This window comes from Hippocampus bargibanti, linkage group LG11 (assembly GCF_051943395.1).
Source record: "Hippocampus bargibanti isolate YZ-2025 linkage group LG11, ASM5194339v1, whole genome shotgun sequence".
NCBI lineage: Eukaryota > Metazoa > Chordata > Actinopteri > Syngnathiformes > Syngnathidae > Hippocampus > Hippocampus bargibanti.
Window position 1 is genome coordinate 6826611 of NC_142744.1, and position 23721 is coordinate 6850331.

The 23721-nt window shown below is 41.6% G+C and overlaps 2 protein-coding genes across 5 annotated transcripts; one reads left to right on the forward strand and one right to left on the reverse strand.

Moving 5' to 3' along the window:
• Positions 1–412: 412 nt before the first annotated feature.
• Positions 413–22932, reverse strand: sema4e (semaphorin 4e). 4 transcript variants are annotated; one of them, XM_089007524.1, is made up of 16 exons: positions 22789–22932; positions 20476–20585; positions 14377–14671; positions 13255–13400; positions 12927–12989; positions 11925–12023; positions 11755–11854; positions 8784–8891; positions 8552–8697; positions 7067–7245; positions 6298–6451; positions 6024–6219; positions 4659–4774; positions 4424–4581; positions 4285–4337; positions 413–2656 (listed from the first exon to the last, which is right to left on the reverse strand). In XM_089007524.1, exons 3-16 carry the CDS (start codon positions 14483–14485, stop codon positions 2184–2186), a joined length of 2100 nt encoding a protein of 699 aa, XP_088863650.1. In that variant the 5' UTR covers positions 14486–14671; positions 20476–20585; positions 22789–22932; the 3' UTR covers positions 413–2183. The 4 variants fall into 4 exon arrangements, with proteins under 4 accessions (XP_088863650.1, XP_088863649.1, XP_088863648.1 ...); XM_089007523.1 differs by lacking the exon at positions 22789–22932 and adding an exon at positions 20955–21102; XM_089007522.1 differs by lacking the exons at positions 20476–20585; positions 22789–22932 and adding an exon at positions 17695–18048.
• On the forward strand, positions 19006–20714 carry LOC148891342 (uncharacterized). Its single transcript, XM_089007533.1, is given in 3 exon segments — positions 19006–19434; positions 19533–20551; positions 20554–20714. Coding segments are annotated over 3 exon segments (1146 nt in total). The 5' UTR covers positions 19006–19331; the 3' UTR covers positions 20578–20714.
• Positions 22933–23721: the final 789 nt, after the last annotated feature.

Genomic DNA, 23721 nt, shown 5'->3' on the forward strand with positions numbered 1-23721 from the left:
GCTTGTATTTGTGAGAATGCTAACTTAGCGTGAAGAATTGAATAAAGTTGAAAACAATTTGTCCTCTCCATCCCAAGTACTACATTGTACACCAATGTACACTAAAGCGCCTATGGCGTAACACTGTGCGCCTAGAACGTTTAAACAGTAGTATTACTCCCATTACGACAACGTGATGTCACAATGGGACCACTATTTCTCCTTATACGCCTGTTGTCACCATTGTTCTCGTTTCCCTCTTGCGGTTACTGAACTCCTCTATCCCATTTCCTTTCTCCAGTTATCCGCCGTCCCGTTTTTTTACTCCCTCCTCCGTTTCCACCCAACCAGTTAAGTCAGAAACTGATTCTGAGCTCTGTTGAAGGATGTCAAGATTGTGAAACCTTGGGCGTCTTATTACGAGTTTGGCAACTTCTGAAAATGACACATTCAGTTTAATACAGACATATGCGCTAATTTAAAAATGACGAGTGGAAAACCAAAAATGCAATGAACACATTAAAAACATTGGCAAGATGACAAAATCTAATGGGCATCATTTGGGGATGAGTGACCAAGTAGAGACAGCCAATATTTGAGAAATACCCATAACAGCCACTCCCCCCCTCCACATTATTGTTTAGTTGAGTTAAAAACGGGAGCCAGGTGAACAACAAAAGCCATTTCAGGAAGAAAAAAAATCCCCTATAACAAAACAAAATATACAGTGTGAATAATGATTATGCATCCATTTTAAAAGAACATGGCATGACTCTCGGCTATTTCTGCTCCAAGCCTCAAGACTTAAAGAATGAGTGAAAATTCCACCCGAGCGCATGTTAAGACAGCATCAATCGGATTTTCTCTCATGCAACTTAATCACCCAGTGGCCAAATTAGACTGCGTGCATATGGTGCCTTGAACAAATAACAAAACGGGCATTTGCAATCCACTCGTCACATTCACATCTGACTCATACCTGTCAACTTATACGTTTTCCCCATATTTTATCTGTTTTTTTCATCATTTTGAATTGTGTACGCAACTTTTATACGATTAAAAAAAATCTGCATGATATCGAGTGTTTGTCGATGATATGCACATGCGCGTCACATTGTTTTTGTTTGATTTTGTATTTCCGTTTCCGTATTTGAAGTCCAGCATTTGTGTTGAAAGCATAACGTGCGCATGCGCGGTAGACTGCATTTCCGCTTGTGTTAGCGTTTTTTTATCATTTCAAATAATGTACGGCGTACTACAACTTTTATACGGGAATTGTAATCTTTTATAAGGGCAGCTATTAGCCAAGGTTGACAGGTACTTACTATTCGGTTAATAGTATATAACATCGGTAGAAAATGATTTAAAAATAATCTTTTTTTATGTTTAACAAAGCATCCCAACTTCAATGGAATTGGTTTTGAAGCTCATCCGGCATTGACCATTTCTTTTTTTCAAGCCGTCCAAAATAACAAATGATCTTTCGTCGACGAAAAGGTTTCTTCAGCCGTCGTCTGTACTTCTTTGAAGGTGTCGGACATTTCGCTTCTCATCCGAGAAGCTTCGTCAGCGAACTAAAAATTGCTGGTAGCATCAGCATGACTAAGCCACAAATGCTAAATATATATCCTACCTAATGTCCAGAGGTGGTGGTGCCCGACCACTGCTTTGATAGGTCCCTGTTATAAGGTTGGGGGGGAACAGAGGACTATTCCCTGAGGCGACACTGATTACTTCTTTTGTCCTGACTGATTATTGTCTAAGACTGGCCCTGATTGCCCCATTCGCCCTGGTATTACCTCATCAGCAAGACTAAGCCTACGTGGCTTAGTCATGCATCAAATTTTCTGGTAGCATCAGCATGACTAAGCCTATGTGGCTTAGTCATGCTGATGCTACCAGCAACCTTTAGTTCGCTGACGAAGGTTCTCGGATGAGAAGCGAAACGTCCGACAGCTTCAAAGAAGTACAGATGACGGCTGAAGAAACCTTTTCATCGATGGACCACTGATGTACGACAGAGAGCTTTCACAGACGCAATGATCTTTCGGCTCTTTGAAAGTCACATTCATACCCTGTCCAATTTCCTCCACAATGTATGCAAAGGTCGTAAAATGTCAAACAATCAACTGAAGCCGACCTCGACAGGTGACGCTTTGGTCGTTTCCGACGAGTAGCGACTTATCCAGTGCATCTCAATGCCTTCACAGTGGACCCAGATCCTCCTGGCCATTTGACTCACGAAATTTAGCACTCCGCTTTTTATTGCAGTTCCAAGGCAGAGGTAGATGTCCGTTGTAAAAATTCCAGGCCAAAAGTGCCACGAGAGAAACAACCAGAAGCCCGATGACAACCTGCAGTCCGACCGTCGACGAGCCATTTGTATGAGCTTGAGGTAATCTCGGTTCACCTTTCAAAGCCAGTTGATACTCCACCACGGTGGTGGTATACTCATCAACTTTGGAACGCTCGACCGACAGGCAGCGGTAAAGGCCCGCATCGGAGTCTGAGACGTTAAAGATGAGGAGTTCGTCTGGGAGGATGTCGTGACGAGGCGACGAGTTCAAAGGGCGACCGTCGACTTCCCATTTGGTTGTCGCCAGGTTTGACGATGAAGGGCAGGTGAGCTTCACACTCCCGCCTGGAATGAACCACTGGTTCACAACAGGCACAGGATCTGAGGGGGAAAAATAAGAAAAACTATTGTGACACACCCCTCGAGCAAATAAAAAAAAATCAAAAGCCTTGAAGGGATTTTGATTTCCATGCATTGGTATTAAATTTTTGGATACAGTGATACATCGGTTTAGTTACACCTTGGCTTACGAACTTTTCAGTTTACGAACGTTACATTTATGAAAATTTTACCTTGGCATACATTTTTTTTCGTACACAGAGCTGTCTCAATGAGTGATGTGTCGTTGGCAAATCAGCCCGTTTTTCTAACAACAAAATGGCAGCTGACTGATTTTGTCCTTTATTCCATGCCCCCAGTCTTCGGTTAAAGCCATGTGATTGATCAATGCGCAGCAGTGAGGGGGGTGGGGGGTGGTTTATACATTAAAGAGACAGGCAGACGACAGTGAGAGTTTCAACTTTGATAGTTCAAAGGCAGAGTGTAGACTGCAAGGTTAAAATATCCCATCAAGCAGGCCCCACAAACAACCTGCACAAGCCATCTGTACACTTGATGCAAAAAGCTATCAACCCAGCTAAACAGAACACAATTGATGAGGAACTAGATAAAATTATCACAGAGAAAGCACCTACAAGGGATCATTCCTCAAGATGGTGAAAGAAGGTTACGTTCCTCATCAAGTGTTGAATGCTGATGAAACCGGCCACTACATTCCATCAAGCCATCAACGACCACAACAAAGGTAACTAAAACAACTTTATTATACAGTACAGTTTATTTCTTTAATTATAATACCATAGCACATTTATTATACATAAAATAAGGCATATTTTGTGTAGTTTTAAGGCTTAGAAAATTAGAAAGTAGAACTGAAGTTCGCTGAAGAAGCATCTTGGATAAGAAGTGAAACGTCTTACACCTTCAAAAAAAGTACAGATGACGGCTGAAGAAACCTTTTCATCGATATTATTACTATTATTATTATCATTATATACTTATAAATGAAATGGATTATTATTACTAGCTAGCTAGCTAGCGATTTAGTTGGCTATTTATTGGCTATATGGCTGGCTAGCTAGCTAATTGTCAGGAAACCTATTAGCTATCTAGCATTCTATTAGCTAGCTAGCTAGCTCGCTATCTTTTTGAGTTACTTCCAGGTGAGTGAACGCTGGCGCGTGTGGCTGCCGCTACTCACCCACAGAAAAACTGATCCTGTGACTGTAAAGTGACCTTGAGAATTTTGAAAGGGACTTATTACTAGCTAGCTATTAGCTATCTAGTTGGCTATCTATTGGCTATATGGCTGGCTAGCTAGCTAATTGAGACAGGAAACATATTAGCTATAAAGCTATCTAGCATTCTATTAGCTATCTCGCTAGCTTTCTATCTTTTTGAGTTACTTCCGGGTGAGTGAACGCTGGCGCGTGTGGCTGCAAAAAAAAAAAAAAAAAAAAAAACAACGCAGAAAAACAATCCTTTGACTGTAAAGTGACCTTGAGAGTTTTGAAAGGCGCTTAGAAATCAAATGATGATGATGATGATTATTATTAGTCGTAGTAGTAGTAGTAGTAGTAGTAGTAGTATGACTATTATTACTATTGCTACTATTACTATTATTATTATTATTATTATTATTATTATTATTATTATTATTATGAACTGACCTGCTGGTGGGCAGAGAGATGCGTCTCCATCCCTCACGCTCTGGATTAGTTCCCTAAAAGGAGATCACAAAGATTTCCGTTTGTGATACGGCCATGGTGATACTCTTTTCATATAAAGTAAAGAAAAGAAAATCCCCACCTTTGTGTACTGGAAATGGCTTCGCATCTCCCAGCATCCGCGTCCCATCCACAATAGGGATCTCTGGCGAGAATACAGTCCAAACAGGACAAGGATCTCCCACAGGTGGCTAGAGGCACCTGTGCAACTCCGTAGTCGGATCCTGCGTATAGCTGTCCCTATAAATATTGAATCCACGAATGCACTCAAGCTGTCATGCAAAAATAAGAAGAAAATGACCCTGGCCGTGTATTACCGTGGCTTCGGAAAAACTCAGGACTTTAATTGGCTGGGGGGACTGGAAGAGCTGAACCTGTTCAATGATGAACATCTCACCGACGTAGTTTACTGCTTTCAGAAGGGTGCCGTTCTCTGGAAATATGTCGATTCATTGGAGTAAAAGGATATTGGTTTGTATCACATGAAAAAAAAAACCTTAGCGGAACTCTGCCGATGTTCCAATAAGTTTCACCAACGGCAAAGCCGTCATCTGTACTTCTTTGAAGGTGTCGGACGTTTTGCAGTTTAGTGAAGGATTTAGCTGTTTTATGAAAATAGCTTCTTTTACTCCCCTTTCAACCCATCTATTTTCTTTCGCTAAGTTTTTAACCTCATTGTCGTCAAATGAGTGGTTGCTAGCAGTAAGACTTTAGTTCGCTGAAGAAGCAACTTGGGTAAGAAGCGAAACGTCCGACACCTTCAAAGAAGTACAGATGACGGCTAAAAAACCTTTTCATCGATGGTTTAACTCATTCACTGCCAAGCCATGTGCAAAAATGTGTCCATAGCAGTACTATGATTTTTGTCATTTTTTAAATTGCCTTGCTAACATATTTGGGTAAAAAAAATCAATTAGAAGTTTAGTGAACTAAAGTTGTGCTGGTAACTCTGCCAGACCTCTGCTCTGATAGGTCCTTGCTCTACTCCCTGAAGCTATTCTAGTAATCAGATTACAGTAGTCAGATCACTAGTAATCAGATTACCAATAGTCCGATTATTAGTAGTCATAGTAACAGTAGTCAGATTACTAGTAATCAGATTACCAATAGTCAGATTATTAGTAGTCATAGTACTAGTAGTCAGATTACAAGTGATCAAATTACAAATAATTAGATTGCAATTAGTCAGGTTACAAGTAATCAGATTACTAGTAATTAGTACAATAATCAGATATAATAGTCATTTTATTTGTAATGTGATTATTAGTATCCTGCTTACTGTACTAATGACTATAAATCTGATTACTGTACTCTGATTACTCGTATATCTTTAGGGAGTAGTCTACTGCTAGTCTACCCCCAAATTTAGAGCAGGGACCTATCAGAGCAGAGGTCTGGCAGTTACCAGCACAATCCCCCCAAAAATGGGAATAGCCTTTAGAGGCTAAGGTTGTACGGGTCAAGGTAAATAGCTCGCTGGTTTACTAGTAATCAGAGTACAGTAATCAGATTCATAGTAATCAGAGTACATTAATCAGAATACTAGTAATCAGGTTATAAGTAATCAGTTTACAGTAATCAATTACAGTAACCAGATTACTGTAATTTCATTATTTGTAATCTTATTACTGATAATCTGATTACATGTAATCTGATTACTGATTAATACTGGTTGCACGCACCTGTGCCGATGAACATCACATGAAACTTCTGGCCGTCGTTTGCCTCCACTTGGTGAACAACGATGCACGTAAAAGCGGCCCCCCTTCGCTCCAGTAGAGGTTTCTCGCCTATTGGCTGAATGACGTCCTCCATGAGGGGCCTATCTCGGATAAAACTAAGGGTTTGATCTGGGAGATCCAGTGATTGAGTTTGACACTGAGGGGGTTAAAAAATACAAATAAACATTCCAGTCAAGTATCTTTTGAATCCATAAACAGATTTGCGGGTACTCACAGAACCGGGTCGAGGGTCGGGGACCCCGCCGCTATACGCCACCCAAATAAAAGAGGTTTCGACAGGGACCAGCGTCTTGAACTGCCCCTCGCCAAACACTCGGTTGATGTCAAATACGCTGTACGCGCACACCGCAGACAGATCGGACTTGTCGCTGTAGAAAAAAATTAAAATAAAATTTAAAAATACCCTAGTTTCTGGTGTATAAGGCGCACCCCCAATGAATGGGGTATTTCAAACTTTTTCCATATATCAAGCGCACCGGACTATAAGGTGCACCTTCAATGAATGAAAACAGTTTTCAAACATAATATATAAATATATAGAAGTTTTCCAAATATAAGGCACACCACACTATAAGGCACTACAGTAGAGGCTGGAGTTACGCACTACTTCTACAGGGGGAAATGATGACAGGAGTTGCAAAACCTGTTGTGGTTCAATATTATTTCACATATAAGGCACACCTGCATATAAGGTGCATATTATTTGTTAAAAAATATTTGCTAAATGACACTGACAAATTTTTAGTACCGTATTTTCCGGTGTATAAGGTGCTCCAGAGTATACGGCGCACCCCCATTGAATTGTGTATTTTCAATCTTTTTTTCATATATAAGGCGCAGGCTCATCTTTTGAAGAAAATGAAACCTTTTCGGTGTGCCTTATACACCGGAAAATACAGGAAATGAATAAACAAAAGAGCTGAGCAAACTAGGCACTTTCCAAAGAATGAAGACGCTTCATCGAAGATTTTTAGTAAACGTACGACTGCGGGGTGAAGATGGCGTAGAATAAGCAATCGTTTCCGTGCTTCTGGGGGTCACACCAGCGATACGTATTCTGGATGATGTTGGGCAGCTGCGAACCGAGGATGGGACATTCCAGTCTGGCTTTCAGAAAGGATGTCCACTTTCTCTGTAAGGTTCGCCGACCTCCCATGTCTTCCTGGGGGAAAAAAAGAAGGACCGCACTACATTTATTACCTAATTCCAGCGCTTTAATTCACCTTTGAGTGGTATTTTAGTTTGGTCTATAAACTAATTCCACTCTCTTAAAAAATGCAAACAAAAGTCCTTGCCGTAAAAAATACAAAATAAAAAGTGAACCCAAACTTTCAAAGATGCATAATTCCCATTCTGGGATGCTGGAAATCATCTGATTTGTTCATATTTGAAAATGTGTTCTTTTTGTCATTTTTGACAGTAATTTTGAACAGTGGAGGCCCGTGAATTTCATCGCTCGGCCTTCAGTCGTGCTACGACTGTGGTGTGATTTATGACACGTTCACTAGAGGGTGCTGTTGGCCAGGAAATAACTTAAGAAATACTGTCATAAAAACTGTTTGAATTTTTAATATGGTGTGGATTCATGATGACCTCATAAAATTGCAACGTTATGTGCTATTTTTGCTAGCTTCGGAGCTGTCCAACATTTTTTAATGCTATTCTTGAAAAATCCGACTTAAAACTGGCTTTAACAGTAGACTGTATCTGCAACCAAATCCATTTCTTCTCCTCCTTCAGCCATTGTGAGTTTATAAAACTAATATTAAATCAACACAACAATATACTTGCCCATGCAGCTCGCTACAGATACAGTGTGCTATCTCTGGCCAGTATGCGCTTATCGCTAGCAGCTAGTGATACTGTGATTGGCTAGTCACCAGCCTATCATGTGACTAACCAATCATAGTTTGTGAAAACGGAAGTTTCCAGCGCCTGCAAAAAGGCCTTGGGTGGCCAACTTGAAACCTGATTTGTTAAAACAACAGTTTCATCAACACTTATTTTATGCTCCAGGGCCTGCAGAACTGATTTTGAAGGTGTCCAGGCAGATTTCTGACTCTGGTAACAAATGATGGCTGAAATGTGATTGGTTAAACGCACATCTGGAAGCAGCACAACAACGGAAAAGTAATGAAAGAAAGCTGAAAGACAATTAGGAATTATTTCATAATTCATGGACAAAATTTAATTAACATCAGTCCGTGATTGAGATATTTTTAGGCCAGCAAAGAAGGCCTTGCAGGCCCTGATGGCCTACCACTGGTTTTGAACAACTGAAGAGTTGAAACAAAAGATGACAAGCTTCATTCGGACAAACCAACCATTCACATAATATGAGACAGAGTAATGACGACAAAGTAAAGGAAACGTTAAAGAAACAAGGGGGCGCTACAAAGCCGTGGGCAAAAAAAGATGAAAGCGTGATGAGGAAACGTAACCAGGCAAGTAAATTGTTTTAAGCTCACCTTGCAAACGCGGGCTACGCGGGAAACCACCACCGGTTTCTTGTAGCAGTCGTACTCGACTGCCGTCTCACTGAAAAACAAGTAGACCTTGTCGTCGTCGCCACTGTCACTTTTTGGCAATTGAGCCAAGGAGATAAAATTGGGCTCTGGCATGGAGTAAAGACGAAACATATTCGTTTTCAGCATCTGGTTCTATTCAAAAAAAGTCATCCCAAAAAGGTCAAAATGTTACCATTGAGCCAGGATGTTTTAATCTCGGTGCGAATGGGAGGAGAGCTGCGCATTAAAACCAATTCCGAGCCCAGGAAGTTCATTGAAGTGGCCGAGTACAAGTTATCATCTGCCCAAAAAAACAAAAAACAAATACATACACGAGTACTGAACAATATATCAAATATAAATCGTAAAACTAAAATAGGTTTAAAAAGAAACAAACAAACAATGAATGTCATTTTGAGACCTATCGTGTGTCATTTCAAAATTAGCATTTCAGGGTACAAAGTAGCATACATAAATAACTCACAACATAAAGATTTATGGTCGTTTTATAAACTTTGGACCTCATAACTGCCTCGCCTTCGGTGATGTTACTGATTCATTTCCGTTTTTGGTTCTAGTTAGAACTAAGTGAAATATGTACAGTGAACCACCTTTTTCTGGTGTTTAGCGACCAGAGGCTAATCTTAGCCATTACCATTGTTTTTTGTTGGTTTTGTTGTGTGTGGCTCTTGACTGCCTTTAGCATACCTTTCTGCCTAGGCTAATAGCTGCCCTTGTAAATGATTACAATTCCTGCATAAAAGTTGTAGTACGGCGTACATTATTTGAAATGATAAAAAAAACCGCTAACACAAGTGGAAATGCAGACAGCTAGCTTACCGCGCATGCACACGTTATGATTTTTAAAATATGACCGTACGCAGTGCTAAAATATATATATATATATATATATATATATATATATATATATATATATATATATATATATATATGAGCAAAGCACAGAAAGGCATTAGTAGAGATACTAGAGGTGCCAAACATCAGCTGCTGGTTGACAGAACAGTCGCTCAAGACTGCAGGTCCCGACATACCAACCTGTGCACAGCCTGGATTGATTACAAGAAAGCATATGACTCGATGCCACACACATGGATCAATGAATGCTTGGAGTTGTATAAGGTCAACAGGACCCTGAGAGCCTTCGTTGCAAACTCGATGAGGATGTGGAAAACCACACTTGAAGCCAATGGCAAGCCACTAACGCAAGTGTCCATCAAATGTGGCATATACCAAGGTGATGTACTCTCCCCACTGCTGTTCTGCATAGGACTGAACCCCCTCAGCCAGATAATCGCCAAGACAGGCTATGGATACCGCCTCAGAAATGGAGCTACGATCAGTCACCTCCTCTACATGGATAACATCAAGCTGTATGCTAAGAGCGAAAGGGACATAGACTTCCTGATCCACACAACCAGGATCTACAGCAGTGATATCGGAATGTCATTCGGGCTGGAGAAATGTAGTCGGATGGTGACTAAGAGGGGCAAGGTAGTTCACACTGAAGGGGTCTCACTCCCTGAAGGAACAATAGCAGACATTGAAAACAGCTACAAGTACCTCGGTATACCACAGGCCAATGGCAACCTCGAATTAGCAACAAGGAAAGCGGCTACGACCAAATATCTCCAGCGGGTGAGGCAAGTCCTCAGAAGCCAGCTCAATGGCAAGAACAAGACCCGGGCAATAAACAGCTATGCCCTGCCAGTGATCAGATACCCTGCAGGAATAATAAGGTGGCCAAAGGAAGAGATTCAGACCACAGATGTTAAGACCCGAAAACTCCTCACCATGCACGGAGGGTTCCATCCCAAGTCCAGCACCCTGAGACTGTACACAAGCCGTAAGGAAGGAGGCCGGGGACTAGTGAGTGTGAGAGCCACTGTCCAGGATGAAACATCCAAGCTCCATGAATACATCAAAGAGAAGGCTCCAACGGATGATGTACTCAGAGAATGTCTCAGTCAATGGGGAACAGAGGATGAGGTGCTGGAAGAGGGACAATCATGGGAGGAAAAGCCCCTACACGGGATGTACCACCGAACCATAGCAGAAGTGGCTGATCTCAAGAAGTCCTATCAGTGGCTAGAGAGGGCTGGCCTAAAGGACAGCACAGAGGCACTCATCCTGGCTGCCCAAGAACAGGCCCTGAACACCAGAGCCATAGAGGCAAGGATATACCACACCAGACAAGACCCAAGGTGTAGGTTGTGCAAAAAGGCACCTGAGACAATCCAACACGTAACTGCAGGGTGTAAGATGCTGGCAGGGAAAGCCTACATGGAGCGCCATAACCAGGTGGCTGGCATAGTCTACCAAAACATCTGTGCGGAGTATGGACTGGAAACCCCAAGGTCAAAATGGGAAACACCTCCCAAGGTGGTGGAGAATGACCGAGCAAAAATCCTGTGGGACTTCCAGATACAGACTGACAAGATGGTAATGGCCAACCAACCAGATATCGTGGTCATAGATAAAGGGGAAAGGAAAGCCGTTGTCGTGGATGTAGCGGTCCCGAGTGATGGGAACATCAGAAAGAAGGAACATGAGAAAATCGAGAAATACCAAGGGCTCAGAGAGGAGCTGGAGAGAGCCTGGAAGGTAAAGGTGACAGTCGTGCCTGTGGTGGTCGGAGCACTTGGGGCAGTGACCCCCAAACTCGACGAGTGGTTGCAACAGATCCCGGGAACAACATCGGATATCTCGGTCCAGAAAAGCGCAGTGCTGGGAACAGCACGGATACTGCGCAGAACCCTCAAGCTTCCTGGCCTCTGGTAGAGGACCCGAGCTGAAATGGGGACAGACACCACCCATGGTGGGTGAGACGAGGATTTTTTTTTTATTTTATGATTTGAGGATTACTTTCGCTGGTTTGCCATCACAATTGTAGCGATCGGCGGCAGCATTGTTGTTAGCTACCAGCAGTTGAGACCAACTGGATTTGAGCCAAAATGGTCTTTGTAAAATCGGTTCACACTAAAAAAATGCCACATAAAAGTTGTAGTACACAGTACATTATTTGAAATGATCAAAAAAACGTATAAAATACGGAGAAGACGTCTAAGTTGACAGGTATGCTTAAGCGACAACAACACGTATTGTAAATATAGTTTATTTGCCCCTCAGTTGCAATTTGGACTTACCAACCATGATGGAGGCATGTCTTTGGTAAGGATCAAATGGACATTTCCCTTTCCCATCTTCACCTGCTTTCGCCAGAGTCAATTCCCCGTTTGTGTAGGACTACAGAGATTATCAGATGATTTGATTACATTTTTTTGTTCATTCAAAGCAGAAGATGAATTAGTCTCACCATGTAATCACACTCTGGATCAAAAGCATGAGTTCCACACACGTACATCATGTTATCCTCCATCTTGTGCAGTATCTTGATATAGTTCTTGCACTCGGTCTATTGAGAAAAAAATATGTAGGCTTGATACTTTAATGATTATTAACTCATTCACTGCCAGAGGATGTGCAAAAATGTGTCCACGCCAGTGCTAGGGTTTTTGTCATTATCACTTGAATTCCAGGGCACAGAGAATATTGAGATTTGGGACTACATAAATATTCAATTCAGCGTAAAAAAAAACTTAGACACTCTTATTTCATCAGAAAAAAAGAGTTAATTCCTAATTTATATGGGTCTAGAGCACAGGTGTCAAAGTCAAGGCCCGGGGGCCAAATCCAGCCCGCCACATCATTTTTTTGGCCCGCAATAGCAAATCAAACTTGTGAAATTCCATGATGCTTGCTAAAATCCTAACCAAAATTTCATATTTTTGGATGTAAACCAGAATAACAATTATTATTATTGATTTCAGATTTAAAAACTAGTTATTCATTAATTTGTTCTGCATTCTATATGTAATATGAAGAGGGGATTAAACATTCTAATGGCTTCCCCAAATTCATAACGGCCCTCGAGAAGAAACCATAACTACAATGTGGCCCGTGGCAAAAAATGACTTTGACACCCCTGGTCTAGAGTTATCTAAGCTTGACATGGGGGCGGCTATACATAATCCAATACAATACATACATATTGATTTATATAGAACTTTAACAAGAGCTGAAGCTGTAACAAAGCGCTAACATGGACAAAAGGCCAATGCTGCCCCCTCCTGGAAGGGTAAAAAACATTGCCAGAGGTCTGACCAGCGCTTTGTCGGGAATGGCGGCGAATGAGTTAACATGTTGGGGTATTTTTCGGCACCGTCCGCAACAAAAACGTCACACTTTTCAATTCCTGAATTATTTCGGCAATGACAGCGAATGAGTTAAGAAGGGCAAAAAATTGATTTCAACTCACAACAAGATCTTTTCCTTTGTTTTTACAGTCATACTGTTGCTGTTGTGTGGCCTCCCATTTCACCTGAGGGGGAAAAAAAAGTGCCAGATATTGTTCGGGTCAATATTTTTAGAACATATCACCCGTATGCCATTGCCTGTCTAGATTTGAGGCTGCTAACTTTGCGTGTGTGTGAATAATTGAAGCAAAAACCTTATCAAGTCTTAATCTCACACTAGTGTGCTTGGATGATCCAAAGACTCATAAATAATTGAGAATGTAATTGGTAGATTTCCAAATAGACCACAATTGAGGTTGCAAGGCCTTCACTGTTAACTGTTGTTCTTACAGAGCCCTGTTTCTTCGAAATGTCCTCAAGGTCAAGGGCAAAGAGCGCCTCCCGGGCACCCAAGAACAGCATCTGCATGTCCTCTTGCAGCAGCATGATAGTGTAGTTGGACACCCCCTCCTCGCGAAAAAGGCGAGTGCTGTTGCCTGAGGCAAATGGGACACATGAGGTCAAATTCAAACATGCTTCATTGTTATTACATTTTTCCAGAACCTCCAGAGAGCCAATTTTGGAGCTTAATCATAATGTAATGAAAAAATAAGTGCACAAAAGTTGGATTTGAAATCACTGTTTGGAATCTAGTACAGCAATCGCCTGTTTATCACTGTTAACTCATTGACTGCAAGACGATGTGCAAAAATGTGTCCACTCCAATGCCAGGGTTTTTATCATTGTCACTTGAATTCCAGGACCCACAGAATATACATTTTTAGGACTACATAAACATTCAATACAACGTTAGAAACTTTAAACTCTGTTCTTTTATCAGAAAAAAACAGTTAATTCCTAAATTATATGGGTCTGGTGTTATATGAGCTTGAAAAGAGGGTGGCTGTCCAAAATACAATGCAATACATACATATTGGTTTATATAGCGCTTTAACAACAGCTGGAACAAAGCGCTAACATGGAAAAAAGGGATATAATGGCCCCTTGTGGAAAGGAAAGAACCATTGGCCAGAGGCCATGGCCAGCGCTTTATCTGCACCCAAAAAAAACTAAACAAAACCCAAACAAATTCAGGAATGGCGCTCTGCATCATATTTTCAATCCCTGAATACATTTGTGAATGGCGTGGTTACGGGATCTTGATACAAGCCACGTGATTAGAAAGAGGGGGGTGCCAGGCGGGGGCTAAGAAGATGAACAGCCAATCCACATGGCTGTAAATTATTGTATATCATGCTGTCATTGGTTGACGTCAGTGCTGGGAACCAATCAAGCTACAGCCATGTACAAAAACTTTTTTCTGAACTTTATTTTATTACAAAAAAAAATCAGCAATGCACTGAACCCGCGATAAGTGAACAGTGAAGTAGCAAGGGATTACTGTAAATTATTAATTCCAGGGGGGTGTTTTTTTGCAGATATCATCACCAACGTAAGGAATCAGACACTCACTGTGGTAGGGCACATATCTGCGGGGGATGCAATCCAAGTACGAGTCATCATCCAGCATCAAGGCCAAATGGAGGTAGCAAAACACGCTGATACAGAGCAACGGACGCATGGCTTCTTTGCAGGGAGGGGAGGGGAGAGGGGCGATTGAAGACGGACTGTTTCGCTGGTGCAGTTGTACGGGCAACCGGCGTCATCTGTGAATCGCTGACGTCCATACTAACTGAAGGGCCTCTTCGGCGATGCCGCTCAGCAGGCGGTCCATGGTGAGATGGATGGCGCACACCGTGGAGACAGACTGGGGAGAGGGGCACAAAGTTGGAGAGGCATGAAAATCTTGTCACACGAGGGGGCTGAAAAATTATCCATAGCAAACAAAAGGGAAGACAAAGAAAAAGAAAGGCTGTCGGGCGGACGTTCGTAATTCTGTCAAGGCCATAGTGATGTTAATGCAGCCATGAAAAGCCTTCAAGAGGGGGGGGTCAACTTGGGCTCTCCCGCAAAACCAACAGCGGATTCACACACACGGCGCCAAAGCTAGGAGGACACGTAAGAGGCGTGTTTGCGACACTGCTTTTGCAACCGTGGTTTCCTGTATTGTGTTGCTTTTTCTTCCGCTCCGTTTGAGGGCGCGAGCCTGGCCGGCCTCATTTCATCGGAACCAATCGGCAACGGGATGTCTCGCGATTGTTTGTGGTGACCGATGAAGACACCCCCCCCCCCCCCCCCCCCCCCCCGTTGGGTGGGAGGTTTGTTGGCGTCCGTGCCAACAACTGATGAGCTGCAGCATGTCGGAGAATGTCGCTCTGATAAGAGAGTTCACATTTTTTCGGCATTAGGCCATAGTCAGCTCCCTCCGGAACACACGCACACACACACACGCACATCATATATCTACACGCATCATATACAGACATACACAGGCACACACACAAACACAAATCATATATACACGCATACACACAAACATATAGAGACACACAAAGGCACACGCACACACACATACACACGCACACATCACATACAGACACATGCAAAAACACATGTCATGCACACGCACACATATACAGACACATGTCATACACACACACACACACACACACACACATCACACACACAAATCATATATAGACACACACACACACACACACACACACACACACACACACACACACACACACACACACACACACACACACACACACAGGCACACACACTTACACAGATCATACACACACACACACAGACATCATATACAGACACACACAGATAGACACACACATATATCATATACAGACATACGCACATATGGACACACACAAATACACAGACACACACACAAATACACAGACACACACACATCATGTACAGACACACACACACATATACAGACACACACAGCCACACTTACACAACAAACATACACATATACAGATCATATATACACACAGACACATTCCCACACATATACACTCATTGACACAGACACCATGTACCGACATCACATACATACACACATAATATACAATACACACACATCATTCACACACACGCACGATTGCACACGAGCGCGTCTTTCATATTCTGTTCTCAAAATGTCCTCCGGCATGAGCAGAACCACATGCTTGATGATGATGATGATGATGATGATATGCATCAAAGATACAGATAAGAATGCGAACAAGTTAGCTTCCAGTAAAAGTGTTACTATACTACAATTTGAACAGACTGCTCTCACTGCACTAATTAGCCTCGGATGATCGAGCCCCGCCTTTCATCAACACGGCCATTCGTGACTGTAGAAATGAAAAAAAATAAACATTAAATGACTCAACTCAAGAAAATAACGACATATTATGTATACGACATTTTAGCTCCTACATTTTACATTCCAATTACACTGTCAATAAATGCTATCGTGGATTAAGGATAATTTAAGTAGGCCTACTATTTTGTATCGGTTAGAAGGCTATTATTTTAGAAATAATGTCCACATTCTACAATTTGAACAAAAGATGGAAGAATGTCATAAAATCAGCAGGAGATAAAAGCCCTCGCTGTCTATCTGAAACACTTTCAATGACACAGTTTGATTTCATGGCCCTCGGACACTTGAGCCATTGTTCTCAATGACTGTTCAGAACAATCAACCTTTCTTTTTGCTTTACTTCAAACTTGGGTCAGAAAGCACTTGTGCTGGAACATTGATTTTTAAACGTGGGGAAAACTATGATCGGAACGGACAGAACCATCAAGGCCTTCTCTGCTGGCCTAAAAATATGAATTGAATTCTTATGAAATAATTCCAAATTATTTTTCAGATTCCTTTCATTACTTTTCCACTATTGCACTGCTTCCAGATGTGTTTTCATATTTAACCATTTAACCAATCACATTTCAGCCAACATTTGTTAACAGGGTCAGAAATCTACTTGGACACCTTCACAATAAGTTCTGCGGGCCCTGAAGCATAAACTAAGTGTTGATGAAACTGTTGCTTTAACCAAACAGATTTCGATTCGGTAACCCAAGGCCTGCTGGAAGGCCTACTTTTCGCAAACCATGATTGGCTTGTCACATAATGACTGCTGACTAGCTATCTATCTATTAGCTAGATAAGTAGCTTTCTATCTATTTGAGTTACTTCCGGGTTGAGCCGACGCGTGTGGCTGCCACTGCTCACCCACAGAAAAACGTATCCTGTGACTGTAAAGTGACCTTGAGAGGCGCTTCGAAATGAAATGTATTATTATTATTATTATTATGCCAAGAATTGCAAAAGGCGGCTGAGAAGTGAAACACAGCACTCTTTCATCAAAATGATTTTTTTCTTCGCGTGTCATTAAATATCACCTCTGCCCAGCAAAGGCGGATGAACACAGATTACATGATATAGATGAAATAATTTGTTTTTGACGCATGTATTTAAAAATGGGTCTCTGTGCTTCGTTGGTTGGGAATCACATCACTACAGTGAAATATTGTGTGAGCTTGAGTTACTTTCACTAAGGATGTGTACCGTAAAGACAAAACGAATCACTAACCTGTACCTGTCACGCCCTGCACATTGGGAAAAAAACAGACCTCATTTACTTTCTAAATTTGGAGCGCGGATTAATCCAACCATGTGAACAGACAATTATAAATTAATGATTTACCTGTGATTCGACACGCCTGGAACACTTTTGAGGAGAATAGACCTTTCAGCCGTCTGTTTTACTTAACCATTAACAGGAAAAAAACGCGTATGCTAAACGCATTTCCCCAGTTAATGAAAAATGTGGGGACGTGGGGAAATTAAGGAGAGTAAGATTTATTTACGTTAATCGTCACACGCGTGGCGTTGTTACTTTCTGTCAGAAGCAACGAAGCAGAAAAAGTCCCACAAAAATAAAGGTGTCTTCCCTCAAAAAAGCAGCCGATATTCCTTCTTGTATACAGAAAGACGTCCAAAACTCTTGACGTAATAAGAAAGCGCGGTGTAAATCGCTGTTGGTGCGTCTTAAATCTTGAAAGAGGGACGGGTCAATTCCTCGCAGTCTTTCTTGTTTCTAGTCGTAGGTGCTGAACCCTGAGCTCGTTTAATCCACCCCACACACTCAAACACATTCTTGCACTCGTATACACTACTACGGCATATGTGGAAAACAGTTGAGATTAACTATTAGGAAAGGGGTGTTCAGGTTTGGCATGGCCCCACCTTTTTGACACAACAAGCCCAAACAGGCGTGAGAGAGAGACAAGCGTATCGAATGTGCTGATTTTTTGCCACTCCCCGCTCCACACTTGACGTTTGCATTAGGGGTTTAGTAGTTCTAAGCTGAAATGTCAATAGCTCTCTGAATTGGGCACACGTAGGGAAACAACAACTCACACCCACAATCAACTAAGGAACAATTTTTAGAGGGTTCCATGAACCTGCCGTGCATGTTTTTGTTGCCGTGCGTGCGCGCATGCACGAGTGTGTCAGAATTTCTACGGTTTGGAGTGCGTAGCTTAATAGCGCCTACGCTTGGAAAAGATCTGGAACTGACGGTGACGAGAATTTGGGTGCGGGCCGTATTGCCGGAAGTGACGTCTGTGTAGTGATGATGTTCCATTATTAATACTAACAGATGGATCATCAACCTACTACGTCCCTTCGTATATTAACGGGACTAGAACCTTCGTCGCCCGCGAATAAACTTACTTTCGGTGCTCGTTGTCATAAACGGAAGTGATGTCATTGTAGTTGTGGTGTTACAAAAAGAAACGGTCGACCTTTCACTCAATAAATATTCCCCAATTAGTCCGAACGGATTTAATCATCAACCGAGTAAATCTGTTCGTATATTAACGGGAATAGAACATCAATTGCCCGTGGATGAACTTGTCTCGGTGCTCGTTGAAGCTTCTTACTTCGCTAGCCCTTAACAAACGCAGAGGAATACACAGGAGAGAAATATTTTCCCTGCACAATTTGTGCCAAATGATTCTCAAGTAAACACCAGCTTCAGATGCACAAGTGTGAATATATGTGGAAAATTTGTTGTAATAAAGTGTTGCATGTTGATGTTCAACTATTTGCCATTCGGATATTGGATGAGATGCGGGGGACGTTGTCGAACCGCTCCTCCCTTTTTGCAAGCAACTTCCGTCGAACGGCGATAAACAGTACATAATTGGGTTCATATTTACTTCTGTACTCGCGAACCCTACACGCTTCCTCGCACTTTATGTGAACGGTATTGACACAGCGAGGCGACGTTAAATGAAGTAAAAACTTCGTTTCAACCCCCGTGTCCGGATAAAATCGTCTCTGTGGTCGTTTAAGCTTTTCGGCCTAGTTAGCTTTGATTAGCGTTTAGCTTCGCTAACCAAAAGAGACTGGTCGCTTTTTTTGTAGTCAACATATCGTGACTCAGATATCCAGTTGGAACGGTGGTATTTCGTGGAAAATATCTGCAAGAACGACAATAATGTACGCCGATGGTCTTTGTGAAATAAAAGAAGAGAACGAGCTGCATTTTCAACTGCCGGGCCATGGTCGCAAGCAGCCTCGAGCTGTGTTACACAAAGCAGGTTGGTGCACTTATTCCCGTCTAGTTTAATTGAAAAAAAAAAAAACAAAAAAAAAAAACTACACACACCAAACGTGTTTGTCTTCTTGTGTTTCGCAGATATGAGTGAAAAATATCCTCGTTTTGAGCAACAGGAGTCCGAGTCCACTCATATCAAAGAAGAGGAGGAAGAGGAGACCACTTACATTGACGAGGAAGGAAAACCATCTCACATTAAAGTAGAGGAGGAAGAAAACGATATCACGAAGTTGCCATTGACCTTTGTCATTATAAAGAGTGAAGATGAAGATGAGAGTGAGGAGAACAGGGGGGCGGAGCCCTCAAGAAACAGCAGCTCGAGTCAATTCACGGCAACAGAAGGTGATACAGACCACTGGGGACCATCACGAGATGGCCTATTAGCTCCACTCTCCGATAGTGACGACAAAACATCACGCTCTTGTGGTGATGATTATGATGATAATGATGATGGCAATGATAATGGCAATGAACAAACTGAAGTTGAAATGACACTTCACACTAACAACACATGCATGAAATGCTCTCGGTGTGACAAAGTATTTACTTCAAAGCAGGGTTTGAAATATCACATACGAACGCATAATGGAGAGAAACCTTTTGCCTGCTTGATTTGTGGTAAAAAATTCACTGAAAATGGCAGTTTGATAAAACACACAAGATTGCATACCGGGGAGAAACCTTATACCTGCCCAACTTGTGGTAAAAGATTTTCGGAAAATGGATATTTGACAAGACACCTAAGAACACACACCGGAGAGAAACCTTTTGCCTGCAAGGTGTGTGGCAAATGCTACACTGAAAAGTCCAATTTAACACAGCACATACGAACACATACTGGAGAGAAACCTTTTATGTGCTCAGTTTGTGGCAAAGGCTTTTCTGTGAGCTCGCATTTAACGAGACACAGCAGAAGACACACAGGAGAAAAACCTTTTGTCTGCTCAGTTTGCGGGAAAAGATTCTCGATCAATACAAGCTTGACAGATCACATAAGAACGCATACAGGAGAGAAACCTTTTACCTGCTTGGTTTGCGGCAAATGCTTCACTGTCCGGACAAATTTATCAAAGCACCAAAGAGCACACTGCCAGAAGGATGGTTTTGGCTGCTCCGTTTGTGGTAAAAGCTTCTCTGCAAAGTCAAGTTTAACAAACCACATCAGATCACACACCGAAGAGAAACCATTCAGTTGCACCGTCTGCGCGAAAAGATTTTCTAGTCATGCGTTTCTGAAGAGACACAAGTGTGTGGATGAAAGTAGTTTTTACCATTAAAGAACAATTTGTAGAAACTAATTATCTGTGGCAAAATGTGCAACTAGAATAAGTTGTATTTGTTCCAAAATGAAGACATCAACTTCCTTGAATGGCATATTTTCCATTATTTACAGTATTTTTTTTACTTCAAAAAATGTGTACTATATTGTACTATGCAAGTAAAACTGTTCATATAAACTTATAATTTACCATTGAAAAAAAATACCAAGCTCATTGCACTTACTTTGAAATGAAGTATTTGTTTATGTCTGTCGAGTTTTGAGCAGAGGCCTGTCTTCCTCTTGTTGAAATGCCAAAACTCCCATGTAAATAAGAGCCCTTTATCCACAAAGATGATACATACTTCCAATCTCTTCAAATAAACTTTCTACATCCAGTATGTGCCAGTCTGAAGAGCTCATATGATTTTATATAAGCATGTGTGTGTGTGTGTATGTCAGAGATGTTTGTTCGGACACTGAACAAAAGGTCAAACAAAGGAACTTGGTCTTTTCCTGCTGCAGCCATTCATGACCGATGCCCAACCTCTGCAGCCTTCTTCCAAGCTATTTATTGAGATTACCGTATACGCACATTGAAAGGACAACCAACGCCTCCATAATTTGTAAAATCACTTCAAATGACTTCTACTGAGTGTATTTTACAAAGATTCCACTGATATAGCTATATTTTACGTTGTAAGACTCGCGCTGAATATTCAGGAAGTCTTGTTTTCGAGTTGATGACTATCCCCTACCGGACGTCACATTTGGAACGCCCCTGACCGAGAAAGCGACACACAATGCTTTTTGCGGAACTTTGTTTGGTCTGAAAACTTCGTGTTGATGGCAAAATTAGAAGGAAAACACATAAATAACGTGATGGTGAATCATTGTGTGTTGCACCAAGACTACTATTTAATACGTATTCGCTGACACAAATTCCCAGCAGACAAATCAGCTCATTTCCAACAGAGCTTGGGTGCCATCTTTTGCATTTTCTGGGACACTACGTGCTGTCATTGACGGCTCAAATTGATATGGGAGGACTCCTTTAATCGATTGAAAACATTTATGCTTTCCTCTTCAGAACTATTTGAATCATATTCATAACTGGATGAGTAACAAGAAAGCATCTTCTCCGAATCTGAAGCCATTGTTTTGATTCTCCAGCAATGAAAGACGTCTTGGCGTCACTCCACGAACATCAGGGCGGGACTTTCTGAAACTGGCCACTTCCGGTTTCAAATTGAAGTACTTTTTAGACACTTTAAGTCATTTTTATTGGTGTTTTGCATTTGACTAAAAATATCAGCCTGTGTATTTTGGATATTTTAGATGCTATGAAACGTTTTTTTTTTATGTCAGTTATGAAACAAAAAAAACGTGTTGGTTGTCCTTTAAGACAACACAAAATAATACACACTCGGGAAAACCGTTTTCCTGCTCAGTTTGTTGCAGTTTCTGTGAGATATCACAATTAACAAGCCACACAATAATCCAAAAACACAGTCTTCTTAATTTGAATACCACGACCCTGGACATTCCAAGCACCAACAACTACAAAATAACAGAACATAGACATTTTAATTGGTTGTCCTTTCCATGAACTGATAGATTTGTAACCTGGCTAATGAGCGCTTCCTGTGAAGTTTACCAAGTCATAAATTAGTCCAAGGCCAGATCTCCTACATTAAGATGACCGTTTTAACAGGCTGTGTCTGTTCACCTCAGATTGTCCCCAGAATTTCTGTGCTTCCATTGTGGGCCTTGTGTTCGGCCAACGAAGCAAACACCAGCATGAAACTTTTTAATATGATAACTTGTATTTTGTCTATTCTCGATCAACTAACATCATCATAATGTACCATTTGCATCTTACAGCATCAAAGAGGTAAAAAAGGCATTGAGAATGCGCATGAGACATGACAGTAGCATCACGAGCGCTGCGATGTCACGGGATCAATGTAACGGTACATAACTCGACGAACTGGGCTTCTTGAACAGATGAACTAGAACAGATTATTACAGGAGGAATTCACCTTGCAAACAAAATACAATTAGCACGTGAATGCGCACCTGGACTTTGGGGTGGGTGTCTCGCGTGCTCCTGCGTCGCAGAATCTCCCCGAGATTGATGGCAGCAACTCATCGGAGGAATCTGGCTCCGAGTAACCCGACAGATCACCCTCACTTAGTATTGCAGCTACGATGCTAGTCCAATATTGTTCCATCGTATGCAGTTTATAATCGTTACGAACACGCTTCGCCATGATTGCCGCTCTCCTCCATTATTTTCATTCCTTTCATCTTTTTTTCATAATTTTGCTGCTGTGAAATGTAAATGTCTCCACTGGGAGACGAATAAAGGTAAATCCAATCTAATCCAATCCAATCTAATTAAAACACGGAAAGGAAGGCGTGCCTTCTTTGTTCTTCACGGGGTGATTGGAGGCTGCATTTTTTTTAGCATTGCGCAACTGTTGCCCCTTGTGGTAGGTAAATACATTACATACAGTTCTAAAAATCACACACAAGATAAACATGGATTTGATCTTCACCCTCCCACAAAAAAAGCAAATCCGAATAAACACAGGAATGGCATTCTGCGGCAGATTTTCAATTCCTGAGTAAGTTTATGAATGGCAGCGAATGAGGTAAAGAATACTTTGAACCATTTCCCCCCACGATGATATCTTTACCAGCATTTGTTGTCTATGTGACATACTCTATTATCTTTAGTTTATTGATCAACATTAGTGTTGTGAGAGTGTAAAGACGTGTCATTGCTATGTGCTTGTGATGATCCCCAATGGTGTGCCATCACCTTCTTCCTCCTTTTTGATATGAAGGAGCTTTTCTTCCTCCACGTTTTTAATACGAAAATAATATCTCCCGTTGCTCAGGATGAAAATAGTTTTCACTGACGTCTGCAGAACACAAGACAGACACACACGCGGTTTGGTCAAATTAAATGCCATAGGCATAGAGAAATCAGGAAATCTTGAAAAC

What these genes read in the sequence shown, in the direction of transcription:
- sema4e (XM_089007524.1), bottom strand. Translation starts at nt 14,485, where the DNA reads ATGCGTCCGTTGCTCTGTATCAGCGTGTTTTGCTACCTCCATTTGGCC. An exon ending in TTTCGAAGAAACAGGGCTCT is followed by an intron (nt 12,990 to 13,254) that starts GTAAGAACAACA and finishes TTTCCCCCTCAG; the next exon opens with GTGAAATGGGAGGCCACACA. An exon ending in GCCATCTTCACCCCGCAGTC is followed by an intron (nt 6,452 to 7,066) that starts GTACGTTTACTA and finishes TTTTTTCTACAG; the next exon opens with CGACAAGTCCGATCTGTCTG.